Source organism: Oncorhynchus masou, chromosome 24, assembly GCF_036934945.1.
Source record: "Oncorhynchus masou masou isolate Uvic2021 chromosome 24, UVic_Omas_1.1, whole genome shotgun sequence".
In the NCBI taxonomy this organism is placed as follows: domain Eukaryota; kingdom Metazoa; phylum Chordata; class Actinopteri; order Salmoniformes; family Salmonidae; genus Oncorhynchus; species Oncorhynchus masou.
Window position 1 is genome coordinate 73,113,684 of NC_088235.1, and position 26,140 is coordinate 73,139,823.

The window sequence follows — 26,140 nt, forward strand, 5'->3', positions numbered from 1 at the left end:
AAATAATGAACCATGTGGTTATGAAATCTCTTTCTTATTGCTTTTGCCAGATGAGAAGCTCACACGTCATTTGTGGGAAATAACATGACTGATTACATCAGAGGAAATTAGTACAAAAATAAAATAAAATACACTAACGTCAATGTGTATGAGTCTTAGGGGGCCAAGGCTTAACTAAACAACTTCTAACTCCTACTGTACACACTTATGGAGAGCTCAGAGATTTTGATTGTTCTAAAAACTTTGTGGGGACTATCCCAGATAAAGAAAAGCAGTAGCACTCAGATCTTTGCCAAAATGTCAACCAATTGTATGTCACTGTTAATGTCACTATATTAAGCACAATCCTTTTTCTAAGATCTATAGTTACGATTGTTTTTGCAAGGAACATTTCAATAGGATTTGCCAGGCTTAATGACTTGAAGTCTTCTCCCATGCCTCAGGATCGTGGACCAGGCATCGGGCACGGAGATCGCTTCTTTCCCCATCTACAAGGTGCTGTTCTGCTCCCGGGGTCGCGAGGGCTCCATCGAGAGCGACTGCTTCTCCTTCACTGAGAGCTACCGTAGCTCTGAGGATTTTCAGATCCACGTCTTCTCCTGCCATATCAAGGAAGCTGTGAGTCACTATTCTATTTATTGTCTGGATAATCATTATTGGTACAGGGAGCAATATACAGTAATGGTGTAAACACACTTGATTTGGAGGTAGTCAAGATGGCGACTGAGGTAGTCAGGTGAAGGTGATCCGTTTGGCATTCCCTCTCTTTACTAAAATATGCCTCTTAATAATAAGGAAAGAACTCGACACTAAAGTTAAGAAATAACTGAAACATTATGTATGCAACTGAAATGTTATGGCAAATACTAGATCAAGAAATAAAGACAAACAAACACGGCGATAAACACAGTGAAACAAGGCGACCATGGACCAAGTAGCTGACGAGGCGACCACGGACCAAGTAGCTGACGACTCGACTAAAGTGAGTTTGGAGACACTAACAGAAATTTACTGGCAATGAGAAACTAATGCAGATGAAGAAAATATCCAACGATGGGTCATAAATCCATAATGTTGATGCAAACTTATTTGAAAACATTTATATTAATCAAATGAGTCTCCCAAGATACAAATAACTCTATTAGAAGGGTACAGGACTACAATACAGTTTTAAGTATGTCAGTGGACCGTGAAGGCAATCATACTACCAACTATCACTGTCTGGCGCTCAGAAGTAACGAATACTATGTACACGTTGGAATTGACTAATATTTGGAGGCTTAAAAACCCGGATCTCGTAAAATATACTTAATCAAGCTAATCGGATTGATTATTTTCTGGGATCCGTTTCTATTGTGCCAAAAGTGAAGGGGGAAAGAAGGGCAAACTTAGGGGATCTGAAAAACTATGATCAGTCAATGATAAATATCATTATACTCTTTTTGGGCAATATCAGTAGAAGTGTTAAAAATAGGGAGGTTCAGGATGGGTTGCACCAACATGGATTAACTCTTAAACTGGGTTAAATCAAGGTTTATCTATTAATTCTGTTGCACCAAATTTTAAACCTAGTTTTAAATGAATCCTAGTTCAATTAAATCCTTCCTCTAATCTAAGTTTAGTTTTCACTTTAAACCTAGATACATTTTAAGCCTGTTGCTCAAAGATTATTATTATTATTTGTATTTTTTTAATATAGGGTGGGTTGCACCACCATGGTTTTAAATTAAACTAGGATTAGCGCCAGTCTAGGTTTTGTAAAGCTAGGTTAATAATTAATCAGATGTGTTGCACCACATAATCATAAATTGACTTATCCATATTTAAAATGAATGGTTTTAAACTACGATTAGTGACATGTTACACCCTTCGTGAGTTGAAAACAAAGTAGCTAGCCTACTTGAAAATTGAAGCCACGAAGTTGCTGTTCCTTGATAAAATAATAACAAAGTAACGTTAGAACTACTGCAACTCCATCATGAAAGGTTCTCATGGGTTGGCTGATTTGAAATAAAATCTGTTATTTGCCAGTACTAGACAGAAAACGAATTAAGTTAGCTACTGTAGCTAGCTAGTTCATAAACCAAGCTAGCTAGCGTACATTATTATTATTGTCATTGCTTAACTTTAATTAGCCCTTGTTTGTTTGTCTGCTTGCCACCTGAACATGGCACGTCAAAGAAGTACACATTTCTCCACTTATGAAAAAAAAATATTGTCGGAGTGAAAAGACAACCTTCTATTCTAATAGACTATAAAGCACAATTCTATATTCTCTTTTTCCCTCCTCTCCCCCTCTTCCTACAGGTGAGCCGGATCCTGTACAGTTTCTCCACAGCGTTCCGCCGCTCCTCCAAGCCAGCCCCTGACGTGAGGGACTCGGCCCTGCCCCTCTCCCCCGACAGTGACCTCTTCAGCTTCACAGTCTCACTGGAGGTGCGGGAGGACGACAGCAAGGGAAACTATAGGTCAGCATGAAGCCACTAAATGCGCTTACACACACACACACACTTATGCATGCTATGGGGTGAAAGCATTCACTCACTCACTCACTCACTCACTCACTCACTCACTCACTCACTCACTCACTCACTCACTCACTCACTCACTTTAACAGACCTTTAAGCCAACAACATACTTCATGTGTCTGTCCGTCTTCATCTTCCCCCATTCTCCTCTCCTTAGCCCAGTTCCAAAGGACCGGGACAAGTTCTACTTCAAGCTGCGGCAGGGCGTGCAGAAGAAGGTGGTGGTCATGGTCCAGCAGATGAGCAACCAAGAGCTGGGAATTGAGAGGTGAGGGGCTACTGCCTATTTGACCCTTCTGTAAGGCCTTCTGAGCTGCATACACTAGACAGCACCACTGTCCTATACTGTAGCATGCTGTTCTTGATATGCACAAGAACACACAACCCCTCTGGGTCATATTGGTAAGTACAAGAGGGAGACTGTGGTAAAAGCTTGACTTAAGGAAATATTATGCAATAGACCCCCACATTTTTTTTGTGTGATTTTTAGTTTGAATGTCTTTTTCATGCTGAGTCATTGGAAATGAAACAATGAAGATAAGATCAGCTAACACATAGTCATTCGAGAATTGCACAGTGAAGAACCGGAAGAGCGAGTGTCCTCATTTCACTCCGTTAGTCTAGGATAAAGTCATTGTGATGTGAGTATGTTTACAGGTTTAGACTGTGTAGCAGTTTAGCTTCCTTGCTCGAACAGTAACATCTTCCTTTGTGTCAGTCTGTTTTGTGTCTTCTGAAAGGCATTTAATTACTTACAGTTCATTTGGAAAGTATTCAGACCCCTTGGCTTTTACCACATTTAGTTACATTACAGCCTTATTCTGAAATGGATTAAATGGCTTTTTTCCCCCTCCTCAATCTACACACAATACCCAAAAATGATAAAGCAAAAACGGTTTTGTAGACATTTTTGCTAATGTATTACAAATAATAAAAAAAATCACATTCAGCTCTCATTGTATTTAGCAGAGGTTATTATCCAGAGTGACTTACAGGAGTGAGTGCATACATTTGTGTACATTTTCGTACTGGTCCCCCATGGGAAACTAACCCACAACCATGGCACTGCGTGCTCTACCAACTGAGCCACACGGGACCAGGCAGACGCCTTACATCCTATTTTTTAGTTTCAATCGTCTTTTTTTTAATGTTCATATCTCCTTTTAAGCAGTGACGGTGTGTCATGCTGCCTACTCATTTTGCTCAAGTGGCTTACCTAAACAAAAATTGTGTGTGTGTGTGCTGTCATGTCAGTTGCTATAAATGACATTTTATTTGTCACATGCTCCATAAAGAACGTGTAAAACAAACAGTGGAATGCTTACTAATGGGCCCTTCCCAGTAATGCAGAAAAATTGAGCAATTATAACACAAGGAATAAATTAAAAATGAGAATTGATAACTTGGCTTTACGCACAAGTCCATGTGCAGGGGTATGAGGTAATTGAGGTAGATATGTACACTGAACAAAAATACGAAGGCAATATGTAAATGTTTCATTAGCTGAAATAAAAGATCCCAGAAATGTTCCATACGCACAAAAAGCTTATTTCTCTCAAATATTGTGCACAAATTTGTTTACATCCCTTTTAGTGAGCATTTCTTTGCCAGGATAATCCATCCACCTGACAGGTGTGGCATATCAAGAGGCTGATTAAACAGCATGATCATTACACAGGTGCACCTTGTGCTAGGGACAGTAAAAGGCCACTCTAAAATGTGATGTTTTGTCACACAACACAATGCCACAGATGTCTCAAGTTTTGAGGGAGCGTGCAGTTGGCATGCTGACTGCAGGAATGCCCACCAGAGCTGTTGCCTGAGAATTTGATGTTAATTTCACTACCATAAGCCGCTTCCAACGTCGTTTTAGAGATTTTGGCAGAATGTCTAACTGGCCTCACAACCGAAGACCACGTATGTCATCGTGTGGGGGAGCGGTTTGCGGACCTCAACTTTGAACAGAGTGCCCCGTGGTGGTGGGATCATGGTACGGGCAGACATAAGCTATGGACAACGAACATATTAGCATTTTATCGACGGCAATTTGAACGCACAGAAATACCGTAACTAGATTTTGAGGCCCCTAAATTAAAAAAATAAAAATAAGCATTTTTACTATCTGTGACCAACAGATGCATATCTGTATTCCCAGTCATGTGAAATGAATCAATTAGGGCCTAATGAATTGCTTTCAATTGACTGACTACCTCATATGAACTGTAAATCTTTGAAATGGTTGCATGTTGCGTTTTATTTCAGTATACATATAGTAGGAATAACGTGACGAGGCAACATTTATAGACAAATAGCAGTAACAGCAGTGCATGTAATGAGACAAACGCAGATAGTTAGTTAATCAATAGCTACTGACTAACTATTTAGCAGTCTTATGGCTTGGGGTAGAAGCTGTTTGGGGTCCTGTTGGTTCCAGACTTTAGACTCGGTGTGGTGCATCGGTATGGTTTGCCATGTGGTAGCTGAGAGAACAGTCTGACTTGGGGGGCTGGAGTCTTTGACAATTTTTAGGGCCTTCCTCTGACACTGCCTGGTATAGAGGTCCTGGATTGCAGTGATGTACTGGGCTGTACGCACTAACATGCAGATGCCTTACCAAGCGGTGGTGCTGCCAGTCAAGATGCTCTCGATGGTGTAGCTGTAGAACTTCTTGAGGACCCTTGACAAATCTTTTCAGCCTCCTGAGGAGGAAGAGGCGTCGTGCCCCCTGCACATGTGTGTATGGACCATGATAATTCCTTCATGATGTGGGCTCTGAGTAACTTGAAGCTATCGACCTGCTCCACTACGGCCCCGTCGAGTGGCTGGGGGCGTGCTTGGCCCTCTGTTTCCTGTAGTCCACGATCAGCTCCTTTGTCTTGCTGACATTGAGGGAGAGGTACTTGTCCTGGCACCACACTGCCAGGTCTCTGACGACCTCCCTTGTAGACTGTCTCATCATCTTCGTGAAACGTTATGATGGTGTTGGAGTCGTGCACGGCCATGCAGTCGTGGGTGTACAGGGACTACAGGAGCGAACTAGGCATGCTCCCATGAGGGGCGCGCGTGTTGAGGGTCAGCGTGGCAGATGTCATTGCCTACCCTCACCACCTGGGGGCGACCCGTCAGGAAGTCCTGGATCCAGTTGCAGAGGGAGGTGTTCAATCCCAGGGCCCTGAGCTTAGTGATGGGCTTGGAGGTTACTATGGTGCTGAATGCTGTGCTATAGTCTATGAACAGTATTCTCACATAGGCTTTCCATTTGTCCAAGTGGGAAAGGGATGTGTGGAGTGCAGTAGAGATTGCATCGTCTGTGGATTCCGTCATGCGAATTGGAGTGGGCCCAGGGTGTCTGGGATGATGGTGTTGATGTGAGTCGTCACCAGCGTTTCAAAGCATTTCATAGCTATATGAGTGCTACAGGCGATAGTTCTTTAGACAGGTTACCATGACATTCTTGGGCACTATGGTGGTCTGCTTGAAACATGTAGGTGTTAGACTTGGTCAGGGAGAGGTTGGAAATGTCAGTGAAGACACTTGGCAGCTGGTCAGCACATGCTCTGAGTACTCGTCCTGTTAATCCGTCTGACCCTGAAGCCTTGTGAATCATTTTTTTGGTCGAATTGAACCTTTTATTTAACTAGGCAAGTCAGATAATAACGCATTCTTATTTACAATGACGGCCTACACTGGCCAAACCCGGACGACGCAAACCCGGACGAGTCTATGGGACTCGCAATCACGGCCAGTTGTGATGGTCTGGACTCGATCCAGGGTCTGTAGTGATGCTTCAAGCACTCGGGAGTCCAATAATAGTAAGTCATGCCTTCTTTCATCAGTAATGTCATATGTAGGAAAGTTCTAGGTCAACCTTATGAAGGAGGGGGGAAATCAAATCTCTTCAGTATCTTTGTTCTGTGGAAGCATAATAAATGGTCTATATTCTTATGAAGTAGTGATTCTCAGCGCAACCACTTGATGGCGCACCTATCATAAGAAACAGGCACATAGTTGTCCCTGTCTCCAAGTGATATTGATATTGGCACTGCTTTGCTGTAGTTCATTTTGGATTCTTTGAATTTATAAATAGACCCATGCATATTCACCCACACCAGCATTCGACTAGAGTCTTCAGAATTGGGTCACTGTAACAAAATATACCTGTAGCTTTGCTACTGCCACGCTGATGGATTTAAAAAAAAAATATTTGATTTAATTCAATTCCGAGTCTCTCAGCAAATACCTTTTTGTCTTTTATAAGGAATCCAAATTCTGCCAAAACCCAAACTTTGGGTTTTAAGAAATGATGAAAGGTGAGTTGCAGTGCCCCCTTGATCCATTGGCCCTGACCTGTGTTCCTCTCCCTCAGGTGTTTTGGGATGTTGCTGAGCCCAGGGCAGAAGGTTCGGAACAGTGACATGCATCTTCTAGACATGGTGAGCAGCAATCACGGTGGTTTCCTTTATTCACATAACCAGGTTCCAGAACAGCACTCCCATGTCTATGTACTGACCCATCACTATGAGACTACTTATTTAGTCTTTCGTTGACTTTAGTGTACTCTTTATTGGACAGGTTAAACAGAGTTGAATTGAAAATCGATTCTTTGGCTTTTGGTTGGAATGGCTTTGCCGTTTGAGGCCTGTTGACCGTGATTGTTTGTGCCTATGTGAAGGAGTCCATGGGGAAGAGCTCGGATGGAAAGTCGTATGTGATCACGGGCACATGGAACCCCAACATGGCTGCCTTCCAGGTGCTGAATGAAGACACACCTAAAGGTGAGAACCATCCCTCAACCCTGTCACCAGCCTATCTTACTTACGCATGCCATTGTCAACCAGCCTGACACACTAGCATACTTTAGCATGTCATTGCCAACCAGCATTTTCTGACTCTTTCATCAATTCTAATGGACATCTGCCTAATAAAGCAGAAAACAACACAAATTGAAGCTCCTATACTATTATATATTATCTTACTATTTTCATCTGAGAAGATGGATGGCTGAGATGGCAAATTAAAGCCTAATTTCTGATATTGACAGGGGGAAGGCACTTATTTGCTTCTTTTGTTTTTTTCTGCTATAGACCCTGCAAACAATAATGAGTTGTTAGGATGTCCTGGGACGTCACAAAATAGTCGCCTTAAGTCGGCACAATGTTGTAATGGTTCCCTGGAGGTTTTGTGTAGGTCCTGGGGACTTCCCCGAGGACGTTTTTAGGAGTTCCTTCGGATGTTGTCTAATGGTCCCCTGGAGGTTTTGTCTAGTTCCTGTCGCGTGATGTTCCCAAGGGAATGTTCTCTGGGGTCCTGTGTGTAGTTCCCTGCAAGTTCCCAGGACATCATTGAAGACCATGTCGGGACCTTTTTGAGAATGTTTTCAGGACCATCATGCCACGTCCTAAAGATTAGTAAAATGAACGTCCTGACATGGTCCTCAGTGATGTCCCGGGAATGTACATTGAACTCAACCAGGGTCCCCCCAGAGAAAGTTCCCTTGGGACCAACACTCGACTTTCTTAGAATGTTCTCAGAGCGTCAGTGGGATAACGTCGCACCGAAACCCTTATGGTACCTAATGGGAACGTCACAATGTCCTCAGGACGTCCCCTGTTTGCTAGGGAAAGCCTATTCGATTAGCAACATTGTGGGTGTGCTCTAGGATTGGTTTAGAGCGCGAGCAGCGTTCAACCTCAGTGGTTAACAGGGTCAGAGACTGAGGAAAGTGGATGTGGAAGACTACTGGTGCTGAGCTTTTCATTTGTGCTAATTGTAGCTAATGGCCCTGTCCATGTGGTCCCAGACTCGACCTATATAGCTAGCACCTTTTATTTGTAATTATTTTTTTATTTGTACTCAACCAACACAGGACTTTTCTTTTAAAGGCATTTCAAGTGACTTAATTTTTTTTTTTTTTTTAACCTTTATTAACTAGGCAAGTCAGTTAAGAACAAATTCTTATTTTCAATGACGGCCTAGGAACAGTGGGTTAACTGCCTGTTCAGGGGCAGAACGACAGATTTGTACCTTGTCAGCTCGGGATTTGAACTACCTTCCGGTTACAACCTTCCGGTTACTAGTCCGACGCTCTAACCACTATAGGCTACGCTGCCGCCCCTTATTTTGAACAGTCACAAAATAGGCACTGCCTCTAACATTTGATACCATCTATTCCCTACGATGGCCTGCAAAATAAATGATATGCCCCAAACCAAATTGGCTGTCTGAAAACATAGGTGGTTTGGGCACCTTTTCATATATCAGGTCCCAGTGTAATGCACAGTAAGACGCTGCCAAGCGCTGCAAGTGCAAGACCTCGCCTCACTGAACTCATTATATCAAACAAATTAGCAGCGCTGCAGAGTTGCTGACTCGGAAGTCAGGAAAGTTTGACTTAAACCTATATGGCAGCTTGTCAAAGCAACCCAACTCAGGGGAGTTAGGTAGTCTAAACTACAATGCCACGATTCCTCCACAAAGGAAACAAACCATTCACTAGTAGAAAAGGAAGTAGGTAGTTGTGATAACTGGCTTCCAGAACATGCATGTAAACATTGGATATTACTGTTTGTGTAAATAATAAACCAGAGCCAGAACATTTAGTAATTATCCATATAGATTTTAAGTGATATACTGAAGCTAATGGTTTTTGAAATGTAAAGCTATATGCAATGGAAGACTTCCCACAAAACATGAACATTTATTTGTTACTTATACAAAAACAGCCTTCTACCATAGACTCAAGACTCTGATTCTACAGTATTAAAACACACAGCTTACCTCATGTCAAAACTGTGAGAGAGAAGACTTGTAAAAACAATGGCCCTATAGCGGTCTCAACTAAATAAATCCTTCTTTGTTGTCAGCAATTTGCCACGCAGGGAAAGTAGTCCTGTGGTATCGGAAGCTTGAAGGGATGCCGTTTCCTTAAACATCTTTCTAAACCAACATGCTATGCTTGACTTTTATCATAATTGGAATCTATTTTTAGGCCATCCTTTACAAGGCAGTTTTGTAGACTTGTAGACTTTGTCCCCCTGGTTAATTACAATAATAAAACCTTCTCACTGTGAAATGGGTTATTTTTCCCTCCGTTTTATAGCTCGGCGATTGCTATCTGTGTGTTTATTTTTCTCCCAATCCGTTTTTTTTTCAACCCCAAAAATTGGATGTTGCAAGATCTGTTACCCCGGACGTAACTTTTTCACTTGGATGAGGCTGGTGGTACTAGAGGACAGCTTAGATTTATGCTGCACTACATTGCGATATATCACACATCTTGTCTCATGCTGTGACTTGGAATGCGGTTTCCTTAGATTCGAAATAATTTGTAGATATTTAAAGATGCTGAGTTTCTTGGTTGTAGTTATATGATTCTAGTTTTAAATTGGCCCGCTGTCTCTTTCTCTGGGACGGGTGAGGTAAGAGAATAGGTGTGCTGCTGTCGCTAGTTTGACAGCTGGTGGTTGTGGTGGAATCCAAGCCCTCTGAGGACTACACGTTTTGTCTACCTAATTAAAACAGCAGGCAATATATTTTCTCTGCGTTCTATAAACATACAATTAAATCAAGCTAATAGCCTACCATTTCACTTTGTCCACTGAGTGTGTCAACCTGCAACGCCCACTTTAACCCAGACAGATACAGTATACATTCTGGAACTGCTGTTGGCACTACAAACACCCCCTCCAGCGTGTGACCTTGTCCTCTCTGTGGTGGTCTCTCTCCAGATAAGCAGGTGTACATGACCGTCGCGGTGGACCTGGTGGTGACTGAGGTGGTGGAGCCGGTGCGCTTCTTGCTGGAAACCCTGGTGCGCGTCTACCCGGCCAATGAGCGCTTCTGGTACTTTAGCCGCAAGGCCTTTAGCGAGACCTTCTACCTCAAACTCAAACAGGTAAATAAATGGCCAGTTAATAATGAATAAATATCCCAAATATCTCAACCTTTACCGCCATCACACACATAATAAATATCCCAACCTATACCTCATCGCACACATAATAAATATCCCAACCTATACCTCATCGCACACGTAATAAATATACCAACCTATACCTCATCGCACATGTAATAAATATCCCAACCTATACCTCATCGCACACGTAAGAAATATCCCAACCTATACCTCATCGCACATGTAATAAATATCCCAACCTATACCTCATCGCACACGTAATAAATATCCCAACCTATACCTCATCGCACACGTAATAAATATCCCAACCTATACCTCATCGCACACGTAATAAATATCCCAACCTATACCTCATCGCACACGTAATAAATATCCCAACCTATACCTCATCGCACACGTAATAAATATCCCAACCTATACCTCATCGCACACGTAATAAATATCCCAACCTATACCTCATCGCACACGTAATAAATATCCCAACCTATACCTCATCGCACACGTAATAAATATCCCAACCTATACCTCATCGCACACGTAATAAATATCCCAACCTATACCTCATCGCACACGTAATAAATATCCCAACCTATACCTCATCGCACACGTAATAAATATACCAACCTATACCTCATCGCACATGTAATAAATATCCCAACCTATACCTCATCGCACACGTAAGAAATATCCCAACCTATACCTCATCGCACATGTAATAAATATCCCAACCTATACCTCATCGCACACGTAATAAATATCCCAACCTATACCTCATCGCACACGTAATAAATATCCCAACCTATACCTCATCGCACACGTAATAAATATCCCAACCTATACCTCATCGCACACGTAATAAATATCCCAACCTATACCTCATCGCACACGTAATAAATATCCCAACCTATACCTCATCGCACACGTAATAAATATCCCAACCTATACCTCATCGCACACGTAATAAATATCCCAACTTTTACATCATCGCACACGTAATAAATATCCCAACTTTTACATCATCGCACACGTAATAAATATCCCAACTTTTACATCATCGCACACGTAATAAATATCCCAACATATACCTCATCGCACACGTAATAAATATCCCAACTTTTACATCATCGCACACGTAATACATATCCCAACTTTTACATCATCGCACACGAAATAAATATCCCAACCTATACCTCATCGCACACGTAATAAATATCCCAACCTATACCTCATCGCACACGTAATAAATATCCCAACCTATACCTCATCGCACACGTAATAAATATCCCAACCTATACCTCATCGCACACGTAATAAATATCCCAACATATACCTCATCGCACACGTAATAAATATCCCAACCTATACCTCATCGCACACGTAATAAATATCCCAACCTATACCTCATCGCACACGTAATAAATATCCCAACCTATACCTCATCAGGACAATACAAAAGAGGATTTTGGTTCTTTATAGGAGGTATGTTGTATATTCTGCTTACCAGCTCTCAAAAGGCCATTTGGCCTACAAAAGGTGCCCAATCTGCTAGGGCATAAAGGCCATTAACCAACCTAGGCAAATTTGATTTGAAAACCGAAAAACCGTACCGATTCTGTTAAGAAAAACACAAGTGTATGAAAATGTACATAAATAATTAGCCTACCCTGTCCAAGTGTAGGTGATTAACTTATGCGTATTGTCTACAGTCTCATGTTCAGACCTATGCTCAAATCAAATACATTTTTATTGGTCACCTACACATGGTTAGCAGATGTTAATGCGAGTGTAGAGAAATGCTTGTGCTTCTAGTTCCAGCAATTCAGTAATATCTAACAAGTAATCTAATAAATTCATAACTACTACCTTTAACACACAAATGTAAGGGGTGAATAAGAATATGTACATAATAATATATGGATGAGCGATGGCTGTGCGGGGTAGGCAAGATGCAGTAGATGGTATAGAGCATTATGTACATGAGATGAGTGTTGTAGGATATGTAAACATTATTAAAGCGTTCTTATTTAAGGTGACTAGTGATACCTTTTTAAGTCCATCTAATAAAGTGGCCAGAGATTTGAGACTGTATGTTGACAGCAGCCTTTCTATGTTAGGGATGGCTGTTTAATAACAGTCTGATGGCCTTGAGATAGAAGCAGTTTTTCAGTCTCTCCGTGCCAGCTTTGATGCACCTGTACTGACCTCGCCTTCTGGATGATAGCTGGGTGAACAGGCAGTGGCTCGGGTGGTTGTTGTCCTTGATGATCCTTTTGGCCTTCCTGTGACATCGGGTTTTGTAGGTGGCCTGGAGAGCAGGTAGTTTGCCCCTGGTGATGTGTTGTGCAGATGTGCTCTCTCTGCTGTTTCCTGAAGTCCACGATCATGTCGTTTGTTTTGTTGACGTTGAGTGAGAGGTTATTTTCCTGACACCACACTCCAAGGGCAATCACCTCCTCCCTGTAGGCCGTCTTGTCGTTGTTGTTAATCAAGCCTACCACTGTTTTGTCATCTGCAAACTTGATGATTTGAGTTGGAAGCGTGCATGGCCACGCAGTCATGGGTCGGCAGGGAGTACAGGAGAGGGCTGCGAACGCACCCTTGTGGGGCCCCAGTGTTGATGATCAGTAGGGTGGAGATGTTGTTTCCTACCTTCACCACCTGGGGTGACCCATCAGTAAGTCCAGGACCCAGTTGCACAGGGCGAGGTCGAGACCCAGGGTCTCGAGCTTAGTGACGAGTTTGGAGGGTACTATGGTGTTAAATGCTGAGCTGTAGTCAACTAACAGCATTTTTACATAGGTATTCCTTTTGTCCAGATGGTATAGGGCAGTGTGATGGCGATTGCATCGTCAGTGGTAAGCAAATTGGAGTGGGTCTAGGGTATCGGGTAAGACGGAGGTGATATGATCCTTAACCAGCCTCTCAAAGCACTTCATGATGACAGAAGTGAGTGCAAAGGAGGCGATAGTCATTTAGTTTAGTTACTTTAGCTTTCTTGGGAACAGGAACAATGGTGGCCATCTTGAAGCATGTGGGGACAACAGACTGGGATAGGGATTGATTGAATATGTCTGTAAACACACCAGCCAGCTGGTCTGCGCATGCTCTGAGGACGAGGCTAGGGATGCCATCTGGGCCAACATGAGGTGCATGAAAATGTAGCCAAACCTTTAATTAAATATATATATTTCTTTTTATTTATTTAAATTTTACCTTTTATTTTACTAAGAACAAATTCTTATTTACAATGAAGGTCTAGGAACAGTGGGTTAACTGCCTGTTCAGGGGCAGAACGACAGATTTGTACCTTTTCATCTCGGGGATTCGAACTTGCAACCTTTCGGTTTCTAGTCCAATGCTCTAACCACTAGGCTACCCTGCCACACCTGTGCCTTCGGAAAATATTTTGTTATGTTACAGGCTTATTCTAAAATGGATCTAAAAAAGAATCCTCAGCATCTACACAAAATACACGACAATGACAAAGCAAAAACAGGTTTTTAGAATTGTTTTCAAATATATTCAAAATAAAAAATATAAAAAACAGACCCTTTGCTATGAGACAAGAAATTGAGCTCAGGTGCATCCTGTTTCTATTGATTATCCTTGATGTTTCTACAACTTGATTTCTGTATAGCATTTTGACATCGGCTGATGTAAAAATGACTTTATAAATGTGATTGATTGGAGTCCACCTGTGCTAAATTCAATTGATTGAACATGATTTTCATATCAGAACAAAAACCAAGCCATGAGGTCGAAGGAATTGTCCGTAGAGCTCCAAGACAGAATTGTGCGAAGGCACAGATCTGGGGAAAGGTACCAAAACATTTCTGCAGCATTGAAGGTGTCTCAAGAACACAGTGGCCTCCATCATTCTTAAATGGAAAAAGTTTGGAACCACCAAGACTCTTCCTAGAGCTGTCCGCCCGGCCAAACTGAGCAATCGGGGGAGTAGGGTCTTGGTCAGGGAGGTTACCAAGAACTCAATGGTCACTGACCAAGCTCCAGAGTTCCTCTGTGGAGATAGTTTTCCTTCTGGAAAGTTCTATCTTTGCAGCACTCCACCAATCAGGCCTTTATGGTAGATTGGCCAGGTGGAAGAAACTTCTCCGTAAAAGGCATATGACAGGCCACTTGGAGTTTGCCAAAAGGCACCTAAAGACTCTCAGACCATGAGAAACAAGGTTCACTGGTCTGATGAAACCAAGATTGAACTCTTTGGCCTGAATGCCAATCGTCACATCTGGAGGAAACCTGGCACCATCCCTACGGTGAAGCATGGTGATGGCAGCGTCATGCTATGGGGATGTTATTCAGGGGCAGGGACTGGGAGACTTGTCAGGATCGAGGCAAAGATGAACGGAGCAAAGTACAGAGATCCTTGATGAAAACCTCCTACAGAGCGCTCAGGACTTCAGATTTGGGTAAAGGTTCACCTTCCAACAGGACAACGACCCGAAGCACACAGCTAAGACAATGCAGCAGTGGCTTCAAGACTAGTCTCTGAATGTCTTGAGTGTCCCAGCCAGAGCCCGGACTTCAACCTGATCGAACATCTCTGGAGAGACTTGAAAATAGCTGTGCAGCAACGCCCCCCATCCAACATGACAGAGCTTGAGAGAATCTGCAGAGACGAATGGGAGATGCTCCCCAAATACAGGTGTGTCAAGATTGTAGCGTCATATTCAAGAAGACTCGCGGCTGTAATCGCTGCAAAAGGTTCCTCAACAAAGTACTGAGTAAATGTGATAATTCCGTAAAAGAATTCTCCAAAAAACTGTTTTTGCTTTGTAGTTAGGGGGTATTGTATGTAGATAGATATAAAAAAATCCTCAATGTTAGAATAAGGCTGTAATGTAAAAGGAAATAGAAGGTCAAGGGGTCTGAATACTTTCCCGAAGACACTGTGTATATACAGTACCAGTCAACAGTTTGGACACACCTACTCATTCAAGGTTTTTTCTTTATTTTTACTTTTTTCTACATTGTAGAATAATAGCGAAGACCTCAAACTATAAAATGGCAAATATGGAATCATGTATTGACCAAAAAAGTGTTGCACAAATCAAATTATATGTTAGATTCTTCAAAGTAGCCACCCCTTTCCTTAATGACAGTTTTGCACACTCTTGGCATTTTCTCAACCAACTTTGTGGTAGTCACCTGGAATGCATTTCAATTAAGATTTGTGCCTTAACTTAATTTGTGGAATTAATTTCCTTCTTAATGCGTTTGAGCCATTCAATTTTGTTGTGACCAGGTAAGGGTGGTATACAGAAGATAGCACTATTTGGTAAAATACCAAGTCCATATTATGTCAAGAACAGACAGCTCAAGTATGCAAAGAGAAACAACAGTCCATTATTACTTTAAGACATAAAGGTCAGTCAATGTGAACATTTCCACAACTTTGAAAGTTTCTTCAAGTGCTTTTGCAAATACTATCAAGCGTTATGATGAAACTGGGTCTCATGCGGACTGGCACAGGAAAGGAAGACCCAGAGTTACCTCCGCTGCAGAGGACAAGTTCATTAGTTACCAGCCTCAGAAATTACAGCCCAAATAAATGCTTCAGTGTATAAATAACAGACATCAACTGTTCAGAGGAGACGGTGTAGAAGTAGTCACCCTTTTGCCGCAAGTCATGGATTTTCTTTTAGGGATGCACTACGGCCACACAAGGGGGCATCAATGGACATGACTGTCAATTCGGTTGGGATATTTAAGGCCTGCACACATCCACACCCAATCCCCCCCGAACACCTCCATTTAAAATGCACGAGAGCGACGACATTCTCGACGCATTCAATTATCACGCTCAGCACACAAGTGCATCCCCGTCCTGTCCGGTCCTTCCGCAGGTGTTTAGAAAATCAAAACAAGCCCCTAAGTCAGTAACATAAGCCGCTTGCCTCCTTGTTTGAAAGGGATTTTTCCTCTCCACTCCAGGCTTTGAATGTGTCCCAAATGGCAGCCTTGTCCCTATATAGTGCACTACTTTTGACCAGGGCCTTGGTCAAAAGAAGTGCACTATTTAGGGACTAGTTTGTAATTGTGGACATTAGCCTTTGTTTCATTGGGATCCCTAATACGAGGCAGCCACTCATTATCACATTGTAGTAATTAGGGCTCTGCCTGTGTGCCTCTCTATAGTTAGCTCATCAGCAGGCAGCAAAGAATGGCGGCTGCTGTAGTTAAAAGTTAATTAAAAGATAGCCATTCTAGTGTTTACACTAGATTCTAATCCCAGCCACTAGCTCCGGTATTATTTGAGTACGATTTGTATTTGTTCCGGGGGCCTCTCATTAAGGCGTTGAGGAATTAGAGGAGCCGTTGTCGTCGCCCTCTCTGAGCATATTTTGCGCCTTGGCTCACGAGGAGATAGAAAGGGTTTGGTGATTTTGTTAGTGGAGGATCCTACCGAAGGTCTAAGTGGTATTATTGCGAAGCTTATTGTGACCCCCTTATTTGTACTACCTCAACCTTAATAAATGCCAATGTTCTCGTATATGTCATGAATGACTGTTGATAGCACGAGCCAGCTATGGCAATGCATTGCCTAAAAATGTGTTAGATGTATAATCTTCAATTATGGCCCTTGTGCTAAAATGTTTGCTTGGATCCACATATGCTCACAGAGCAAGGGTTACATATATATAGTGTTAGTGTTGTCATGGATCCACCTCTCACCGCAACTGCTGAGACCAAACAACCCCAGTAGCAACAACAGTGTTACAAAACCCCCAATGTGCAATGTAACAAAGCCCAACTTTAGAAGTGACCTGCATAGGCGAGTGAGCCCAATCTCTCTGTGCTCTGATTGCAGCAGGCTCCCTGTGAACCCTATTACCAGACACTCTGGCCAAAAGCCGTCTGGTGCGATCCTTGGCGCTCTCTGCCGCCGCTCAATTTAATTTCCTCCTGTACGTGTAATTATATTTTTCCGTGGTTCCCCTCGGGTGGTGACAAAAGGTGAGGCTAACTTTAGACAACAAAAAAAATTCTGAAAATATTTGAGGATACCCCAAAGAGAGACTGTCGCAACAGCTCTCACTCTGAACATTTTTTTTTCTTTCAGCGTGTAGAATTGACTCGTCAATTCTGCTGCAGTAGTAATGAAATGTTTAACTTTGTTTCTTGGTGCTGTGTCAAAATGAATCCTCCCACTGTATAATTTCTGCACCATATGTGACTTTTATGTGTGTGTGTGTGTGTGTGTGTGTGTAGGGTGGTGGGAAGGGTGGCCAGGGTGATGCCATGTTGGAGGTGGTGAGCCTTCAGAGGGAGACTGAGAGGAGCAACGGGGGACGAGGCCGTCTGTCCTCTCCGGCTGAGGAAGAGGAGCCTGAGGAAGGTATTGAACTCTCCCTCTCGCTCTCTGTTTTCATCCTCATTTCATCATCGTATCTGTCTCTCTCTTTCCATCTTTGACATTCTTTCTCTTACCTCTCGCTCTTTGTATCTATCTACCATCCATCCATATACGTTGCCCTGAAGACTAACTAAGAGTGCATTGTTGTTTTCTTGGCTAGCCTTTCAATCACCTTCCAAGGTCAACATGAGAACTTGCACACCTCTCCAGGTAAAATGCCTTGGCACATTGAATTACATCCGCCTCGGCACATTGAATTACATCCGCCTCGGCACATTGAATTCCATCCGCCTCAGTCACACGGACGACATAATTGTATTACCTAATATCGCTTGATTGAAAAATACACTATGTCTACTGCCGTAATGCTGAAAAACTTGCTATGTTCAATTTCAAAGAAAAACGACCTGCGTCTCAGAGCTTACTTAGATTGCTTTTAGAAAGAGTGTGTACAAGGTGAGAGAAAAAAAATAAATAGATTGCTTTGGCACAAATAGCTTGTTGGAGGAGCATTTGTTTTATTTATATATTTTGGGCAATTGTTTCTCCTCGGTGGCGGGACACCTCATACAAATGAGATCATCTGTCCAGATATTCCCCCTGAATTGAACGTTATCAACACGTTGGCTCACTTTGCATTTTCCTGAGGCTCGCCCCCCTCCTCGTATCTGGCGGCCATGAATCAACTGTGAAGTTTAATTTAGTGTGTGTGTGTGTCTGTGTGTGTGAACCGCTGTGAGGGGGGGGGGGTTAGCAGGTGTGGATGTTTGTGTGGGGGAACGTTTGTGTGTGTTCGCGCTTTTGTGTCTGTGTGTTTGAGGCGTGTGTGTGTCTCAGACAGTGGGGAGTTATTTTTTTTTGTGGTGTCGAGCGAGGCTGAGGCAAGACAGAATACCAGAAGCTTTGGATGGGTTCTGGAGGCTCACCGGTTTCACTGGAGCACAGTCCAATCCGGTTAAGTAGGGTTGACTCATTGGTATGGCCGCACTGCTGCTGTGGGCTAAGACCACCTGGTACCCATCTCGCCCTCCCTCCCCGGCATGACTCAACACTACACAGCTCTGGAAGGAACACACTGCCTGCCCCTGGTTTACTTACCGAAAGGATTTCACTCTTCATTTTAGGAATGCTCATTCTGTGTTTTCCCATTTCCACCATCCTATTGAAAATATGAATATTGAATGAGTAAGGTTTTTTAATACATGAGGAGTAAGAAAACAAAGGGTTTTACATTGTCAGTGTAACAGTATAGCTTCCGTCCCTCTCCTCGCCCCTACCTGGGCTCGAACCAGGAACACAACAACAACAGCCACACTCGAAGCAGCATTACCCATCGCTCCACAAAAGCCGCGGCCCTTGCAGAGGGGAATAACTACTCCAAGTCTCAGAGCAAGTGACGTTTGAAACGCTATTAGCGCGCACCACGCTAACTAGCTAGCCATTTCACATCGATTACACCAGCCATTAGGCTGATAGGCTTGAAGTCATAAACAGCGCTGTGCTTGCGAAGAGCTGCTGGCAAAGTGCTGTTTGAATGAATGCTTACGAGCCTGCTGCTGCCTACCATCGCTCAGTCAGACTGCTCTATCAAATCATAGACTTAGTTATAACACACAGAAATACGAGCCTTAGGTGATTTAATATGGTTGAATCTGTAAACTATAATTTCAGTGAAATACGGAACCGTTCGGTATTTTATCTAACGGGTGGCATCCCTAAGTCTAAATATTCTTGTTACATTGCACAACGTTCAATGTTATGTCATAATTACGTAAAATTCTGGCAAATTAGTTCGCAATGAGCCAGGCGGCCCAAACTGTTGCATATACCCTGACTCTGCATGCAATGAACGCAAGAAAAGTGACACAATTTCACCTGGTTAATATTGCCAGCAAACCTGGATTTCTTTGAGCTAAATATGCAGGTATAAAAATATATACTTCTGTGTATTGATTTTAAGAAAGGCATTTGTGTTTATGGTTAGGTACAGTCGTCCAACGATTGTGCTTTTTTCGCAGTCTCCTTGTGGAGTGCAACAAGAGGCAGGTGGTTAGAGCGTTAGACTAGTTAACCGTAAGGTTGCAAGATTGAATCCCTGAGCTGACAAGGAAAAAATCTGTCGTTCTGCCCCTGAACAAGGCACTTAACCCACCGTTCCTAGAACGTCATTGAAAATAAGAATGTGTTCTTAACTGACTTGCCTAGTTAAATAAAGGTATAAAAAGTTGGCGCCCAAAAATACAGATTTCCGGTTGTTATGAAATCAGCCCTAATTAATCAGCCAATCCGATTAATTGGTTGAGCTCTAATACAAGACACAAAATGCATCCTCAGACCTCTTTCTAGGGATTTAATGACTAGTGAAACTAAACAAACCCTCTTCTTATTACAGCACTCGAGCTGGCATTTTTCCCATTACTTTTCAATCTAGTGTGACCCCCGGCACATCACTTTCAAAGCAGCAGCACAGAACACGTTTACCAGACATAGTCATTAGTTTATGACTAAAAAAAGAGAAAAAAACTTTTTTTCACACTTGTTTTGACAAGTTGACATAGTACCTCCCCCATTTTCTGCCTGTTTTATCTAGCGACTACGACCCTGTCCCAGTGTCACCCCCCACACTCACTACGGCAGGTGGATTCACTTGTCAGTCACAGTGGTTTCCTAGCTGCAGCCTACAGAGCCTCATCAACCACGCCTCTCAACAGCTTAGTTGCATCTCGTTTGACAGTCTGCATTCTGCACTTGGTTTATTTTTTTCCGCTCACTCTACTCTCCTGCCTGAGATGTGCCTGTACTAATCCGTCGAGACTCTACTCCCCGCTACGTCAAAAGCAAATGTATGGTCCACAGAGGACTTCCAATGTGTGACTGCCCACTATGGCATGGACTTGGGCAGAAACCAGCTTGCTGTTTTATCAGAGCTAAAGAGAGGCAAGGGCGTCAGAACAGTGGATGACATAATGAATGAATTAAAGGGCATGGGAATGGTTGGCCGGCTATACTTAGAATTAGCTAAACTCATCCATATTTTTTTGTGATACCAGCGTCAGAACAACTGCCAAAGCATAGAGGCTTAACAGTATGGCTTCACCCGGACAGGTGGGCAGCGCTTTACCTAAATAAAATAAAGGAATATCTTTGCACTTAAATTAGCAAAAATAAAAAATACACTTTTGGAATGTTTTAACCTATAAAAAGATCTCTCAGCTTTTGGAGCTTAAATAAAGACAATGTAACCCTGCTTTGCATAAAGCTTAGACTTCCTCCAGTGACTAAAAAAAAAAGTTTCCTGTTGAAAAGTGGTATCCCAAATAGAAATACAGTAAAGTACACACACTTCAGAGAGATGCCCCGTAGAAATGTTTAACCATTTTATTAAGCATTGAATTAATGCAAGTCTTTGTGTATAGGCCCTTCTCCTTCTGTGTAGCTCACTGCCCAAGCAAAGCATCAATATAAAATAGCCTACAGGCAGTGAGCAGACCCGGTCCGCTTAAATAGACTGCCAATAAGGTAGGCGTGATTGTTACTCGTCTCTAATTGCTGCCATCTCAGCTGATGCGTCAGCCTGAGGCGGGGCACTCGGTTTCCCTTCTGAACTGGTTCCGCTTAATTTCAGAAAGAAAATGCCATGTAGAAATATGTTTAACCATTTATTAAGCAATGAATAATTCAAGTCTTGACATATAGGCTCTGCTCCTTCAGGGTAGCTCACTGGCCAAGCAAAGCATCAATATAAAATATCCTACAGGTAGTGAGAGCGGTAAGCTATACCCTTCCCCAAAACAGCAAAACCTTATGCCAGCCGACTGTGTAGCTATGCCAGATATCATCACTTGACCAGCTAAAGTAAACCTACGAGGGCCTCCTGAGCGCGGCGGTCTAAGGCACTGCATCGCAGTGCTAGAGGTGTCACTACAGACCCAGGTTCGATCCCGGGCTGTATCACAACCGACTGTGATCGGCAGTTCCATAGGGCAGTGTCCGAGGGTTTGGCCGAGGGGGCTTTACTTGGCTCAAGCAGGCGGGTGTTAAGAAGTGCGGTTTGGTGGGTCATGTTTCGGAGGACCAATGACACGACCTTCGCCTCCCGAGCCCATTGAGGAGTTGCAGCGATGAGACAAGATTTGAAATTGGGTAGAATGGGGTAAAATATATAAATAATTGCATAAATATAAAGTCAACCTACAATCGCAAGAATGAATACTATGTTGGAATGTTGACCATATATGGCTTAAACTGAACGACTTATGACTCCTATCCCTCCTGACGTACTGCCGGGTACCCTCGATTTAAGGCCAGATAAGCTTAATCTTGGCACGTGTGAACTATCTGCCTATCTTGCCAATGTAGCAGTGTGAACCCAGCTGCCTTAGAGACGCACCGCCGGGTGCTCTCACTGATCTATACGAGTAGCCTGATCATCTGTGGCCGACATGAAATATCTATCATCTAGTGGGCTCCCGAGTGGCGCAGCATCTCAGTGCAAGAGATGTCACTACAGTCCCTGGTTCGGATCCAGGCTGCATCACAATGGGCCGTGTTTGGGAGTCCCATACGGCGGCGCACAATTGGCCAAGCGTCGTCTGGGTTTGGCTGGGGTAGGTCGTCATTGTAAATAAGAATTTGTTCTTAACTGACTTGCCTAGTTAAATAATGGTTTAAATTTATATATCATTTAAAAAACAGCACAACCTAAGCAATATGTACAGAACTTGACTGCGATAACAACCAACGCAATGATATTGACTGTTAGCTGAACCTTAATTTAACTAGGCAAGTCCGTTAAGAACAGTTCTCTGAACGCCGACATAGCGATCTATATAAGGCATGGAACTCGCAAATGAACTCATCACTTTTGACGTCCATAATCTCCTTGGCGTTTCATCTTCATCATAGTGTTCATAGGAAGCAGAGGACCAGTACCCCATGATCTCCAGTGTGGATGCAGGGACAGATAGAGAAGCCGTTGAAGCTGCGCCGATGCAAAACGGATAAGCTTGCGTATGGCTAAGGATATGGCCCCGCAGGAGGAGACAGAGCAGTGATGAAAAACCAGTATCTTGTCATTGGTTTGCCTGCATCGGTGACGAATAATGGATCACCCGGAGTTGCCAGTGGTCACCATTGCAGGTAGCGTAACATGGAAAAGAGGACAGAAAGGAGAGTTAGTTTAAGCAATGGTACCTTTTGATATGCCTGACTGAATTTGGAATAGAAAAGACATGCGCTTTTATATAACAGAAGACATTCTACAGAGAGAAGACCATACAGTAGACTGCTGTATGTTACAGCTCAGCATACCATCACGTAGCAAAAAAACCCACAGTATTACTAAAACCCGAAACCGTAGCTAAACGTTAGCGACGTACCCACCTTATCTAGCCTAATGTCATACTGAAATTGCTCAGCAGTAGCTGATGCGTTCTGCAGAGTGCACAGTTGGGAGTGACCTGATGATCAAAACCTACAAATAGTCTACCTGAGTTAAAGGCTTACCGGCAGATACTATTAGACATAGCCATGAGAGAAGACTAAATTACCTGATAACGAGAGTGAGACCCCATAGATTACTAGAATAAGCCTAAAATAAGCTCTACGAGACCTTCCCAAAAAGAGGCAATGAATGCTTGATCATTAACACTGATCGCCACGTGGGTGTTAAGCAATCCCACCACATGCTGGGTAATCCTAGTATAAACAGCCCATCTAACATGGTTGCAGGCTTGATTAGTCATCGCACAGCTATACGGCGTCAGCTCCCCCACTAAGGTCCAGGGTGGTAACTTAAAATCTGAAGAGGAAAGGTTAGGATTAGGCACAAGTATTCATTTCAAATGAGGCCTCAATCCTATAGAAAATTTGTGGGCAGAACTGAAAAAGCGTGTGCTGGTAAGGAGGCATACAAACCTGACTCAGTTACTCTAGCTCTGTCAGGAGGAATGGGTCAAAATTCACCCAACTTATTGTGGGAAGCTTGTGGAAGGCTACCCAAAATGTTTGATCCTAGTTAAACAATTTAAAGGCAATGCTACCAAATACTAATTGAGTGTATATAAACTTCTGAACAACTGGGAATGTGATGAAAGAAATAAAAGCTGATATAAATAATTCTCTCTACTTTTATTCTGACATTTCACATTCTTAAAATAAAATGGTGACAGTGGGACAGTTATGTACATGCATTGGACAGACAATTGTAGCGTAGGGTGTGAGATGCAACTGAAATTTCTCGGGTGAGGAGACAGCTGGGCATGAAGCGCTGGGCATCTTGTTGTTATGACATGCATTAGCTATCTGAATTAGGCCCGCAGAATTACACCTACAGAGGAGCGACTTCTATGAAGGAACTATGAATGTTGTTGAACTTCAGAGAGTTGGCTTAACCTGGGGCGGCAGGTAGCCTAGTGGTTAGAGCTTTGGGCTAGTAACCGAAAGGTTGCAAGATCAAATCCCTGAGCAGACAAGTCAAAAATCTTGTAAGCCCTTGACCAACAGTGCAGTTCAGAAGCTAAAGTAGATTATGCTTCGGAGGGGATGGTAGCCTTCACACACACACACACACTTGCAAATATATGTTGCGTTTTTTTGTGGGACTGGGGAAAAAATGGCCGGAACGTAAAGTTATGTTATTAACCAGTTCCCTTGCTTTTAAAATAACTATTCTGTTCCTTGAATGTATTTTAATGGTTTTCGTTTCTGTTCCCTGAACTGGTTCCAATTCCTGCTTTAAATCCTACCCTGTCATGTCACAGATTAAAAAATAAATAAAAAATATGACCTTGATTCTAATCTTTTAAACCACAGATCATGGAAACGTGCCAATTTTACATATGTAGACATGGTATGGCGCTGGAGATAATGAATATGAGTTTGAAAAGTGGCGGCATTGCCCTTTAACATCGTGTGTGTATAGAGTGAGATTAATATTTAAAGACATAAATTAGGGTTGCTGGGACTTTTTTGAATGAGTGCAAAACAGGAGAAATAACATCACCATTTGGACTCCAATGGTGCCCAGAACACACATTCCAATGATCCAACAATCACATCTTTTTCGACACTGCACTTCTCATTTTTTCCCGGGACAGCACGCTGATTCTGACTTGATGATGGGCTCTTGATTGTAAGAGGTTGGAATGGTCTTTGGACAAGTTTTGTTAGCAAGCCTTCTTATCCAGGGAAACCTACAATAAGTACATTTACAGCACGTCGGTACAGTAAGTTGCAGCTTGAATGTGCTCTGGGTACATTTTCTGCATTTTGCTGGACCTTACTCTGCTCTGCTGGAGTGGTACCATTCCATTCCAACTGCAAAAAGAGTAATAGTTGCTTCTGAGTGAGATGTCTGCCCACACCTGTCTTTTGAACCTTGGTACCTCCTTGGCGTTAGAGAGGCACTCTCCAAGGCCGGCACGGTGTAAAAAAAAGAGCCTGGCCAGGGAGGAGAAGCCATTCACAGTAAAATGTACAAGCATTTCTAAAGGTTCTGCTGTGTTCCAGCTGCCGGTGGAGGCGGCGTGAAAAGAAAGCCTTTCAGGGATTTCTAGCTGGAGGTCAGTCGCCATTGTAGACGGGACTGAAAGCTTTCCCAGTGTGTGAGGATGCTGCTGCTGCCTGCCTGCACATTTCTTGCCAGTCACACGTGCGCATACATTTTCTTGTATTATTGTAAATTACAATGTGCAGCAGTGTGACACGGAATGTCTCCTTTTTCTCTGTTTTTCAGTCAGCCCACTGATTTTTATTTTCAATGTGCTTTTTTATCATCCACACGAGAACACACGTGCACGTTCACATGCATTCACACAGCAAACATACAAGCACATGCACACTCATGACCCTACTGAATGGGTGGCAATATACACACCCCAGCTCAAACCCTCTGCTCTTGTGCTCACCTCTGTACCTCGCCTATGAGATGTAGGCTTTGTATGCAGCGAATTCTGTTAGAAAGACCATATACTCTGAATATTCACTGAGTGTACAAAACATTTGGAACGCCTGCTCTTTCCATGACCGAGACTGACCCCAGCAATGCTCCCTGTAAGCAGCGCGTTGACGAGCAGTAGCCCCAAGGCTGCTGCGCAGCTCCACCCGGGACTGCCATGCAGAAGAAATGTCAGTCCACAGAGCGAAGCATGAGATTGAACTTCACCTAACTTTCTAGAGCAGTGGGCACCAGCCGGATTGATGGGTCGATCTCCAAGGTATTCCTAGTCGATCGCCAAACATTTTTGTTTAAAAAACAACAACTGTAAAGCCTTGTTCCTATTTTCTTTTTATTTCTCGGGCTGTTGGCAGTAGGTGCACCCG

General features: G+C 43.0%; 1 protein-coding gene across 6 annotated transcripts in view; it reads left to right on the forward strand.

Moving 5' to 3' along the window:
• The window catches only part of rabgap1l (RAB GTPase activating protein 1-like), a 173,854-nt gene that overhangs the window by 28,787 nt on the left and 118,927 nt on the right, over positions 1-26,140 (forward strand). For 5 of the 6 annotated variants that reach the window (XM_064934787.1, XM_064934793.1, XM_064934791.1 and 2 more), the window contains 7 exons: positions 444-618; positions 2,308-2,468; positions 2,686-2,796; positions 6,895-6,961; positions 7,201-7,303; positions 10,256-10,422; positions 17,674-17,800. In XM_064934787.1, coding sequence (XP_064790859.1) covers positions 444-618; positions 2,308-2,468; positions 2,686-2,796; positions 6,895-6,961; positions 7,201-7,303; positions 10,256-10,422; positions 17,674-17,800 — 911 coding nt within the window. Of the gene's footprint in view, positions 1-443; positions 619-870; positions 983-2,307; positions 2,469-2,685; positions 2,797-6,894; positions 6,962-7,200; positions 7,304-10,255; positions 10,423-17,673; positions 17,801-26,140 lie in introns of those variants that run through there. The other variant, XM_064934789.1, reaches the window with a different exon arrangement.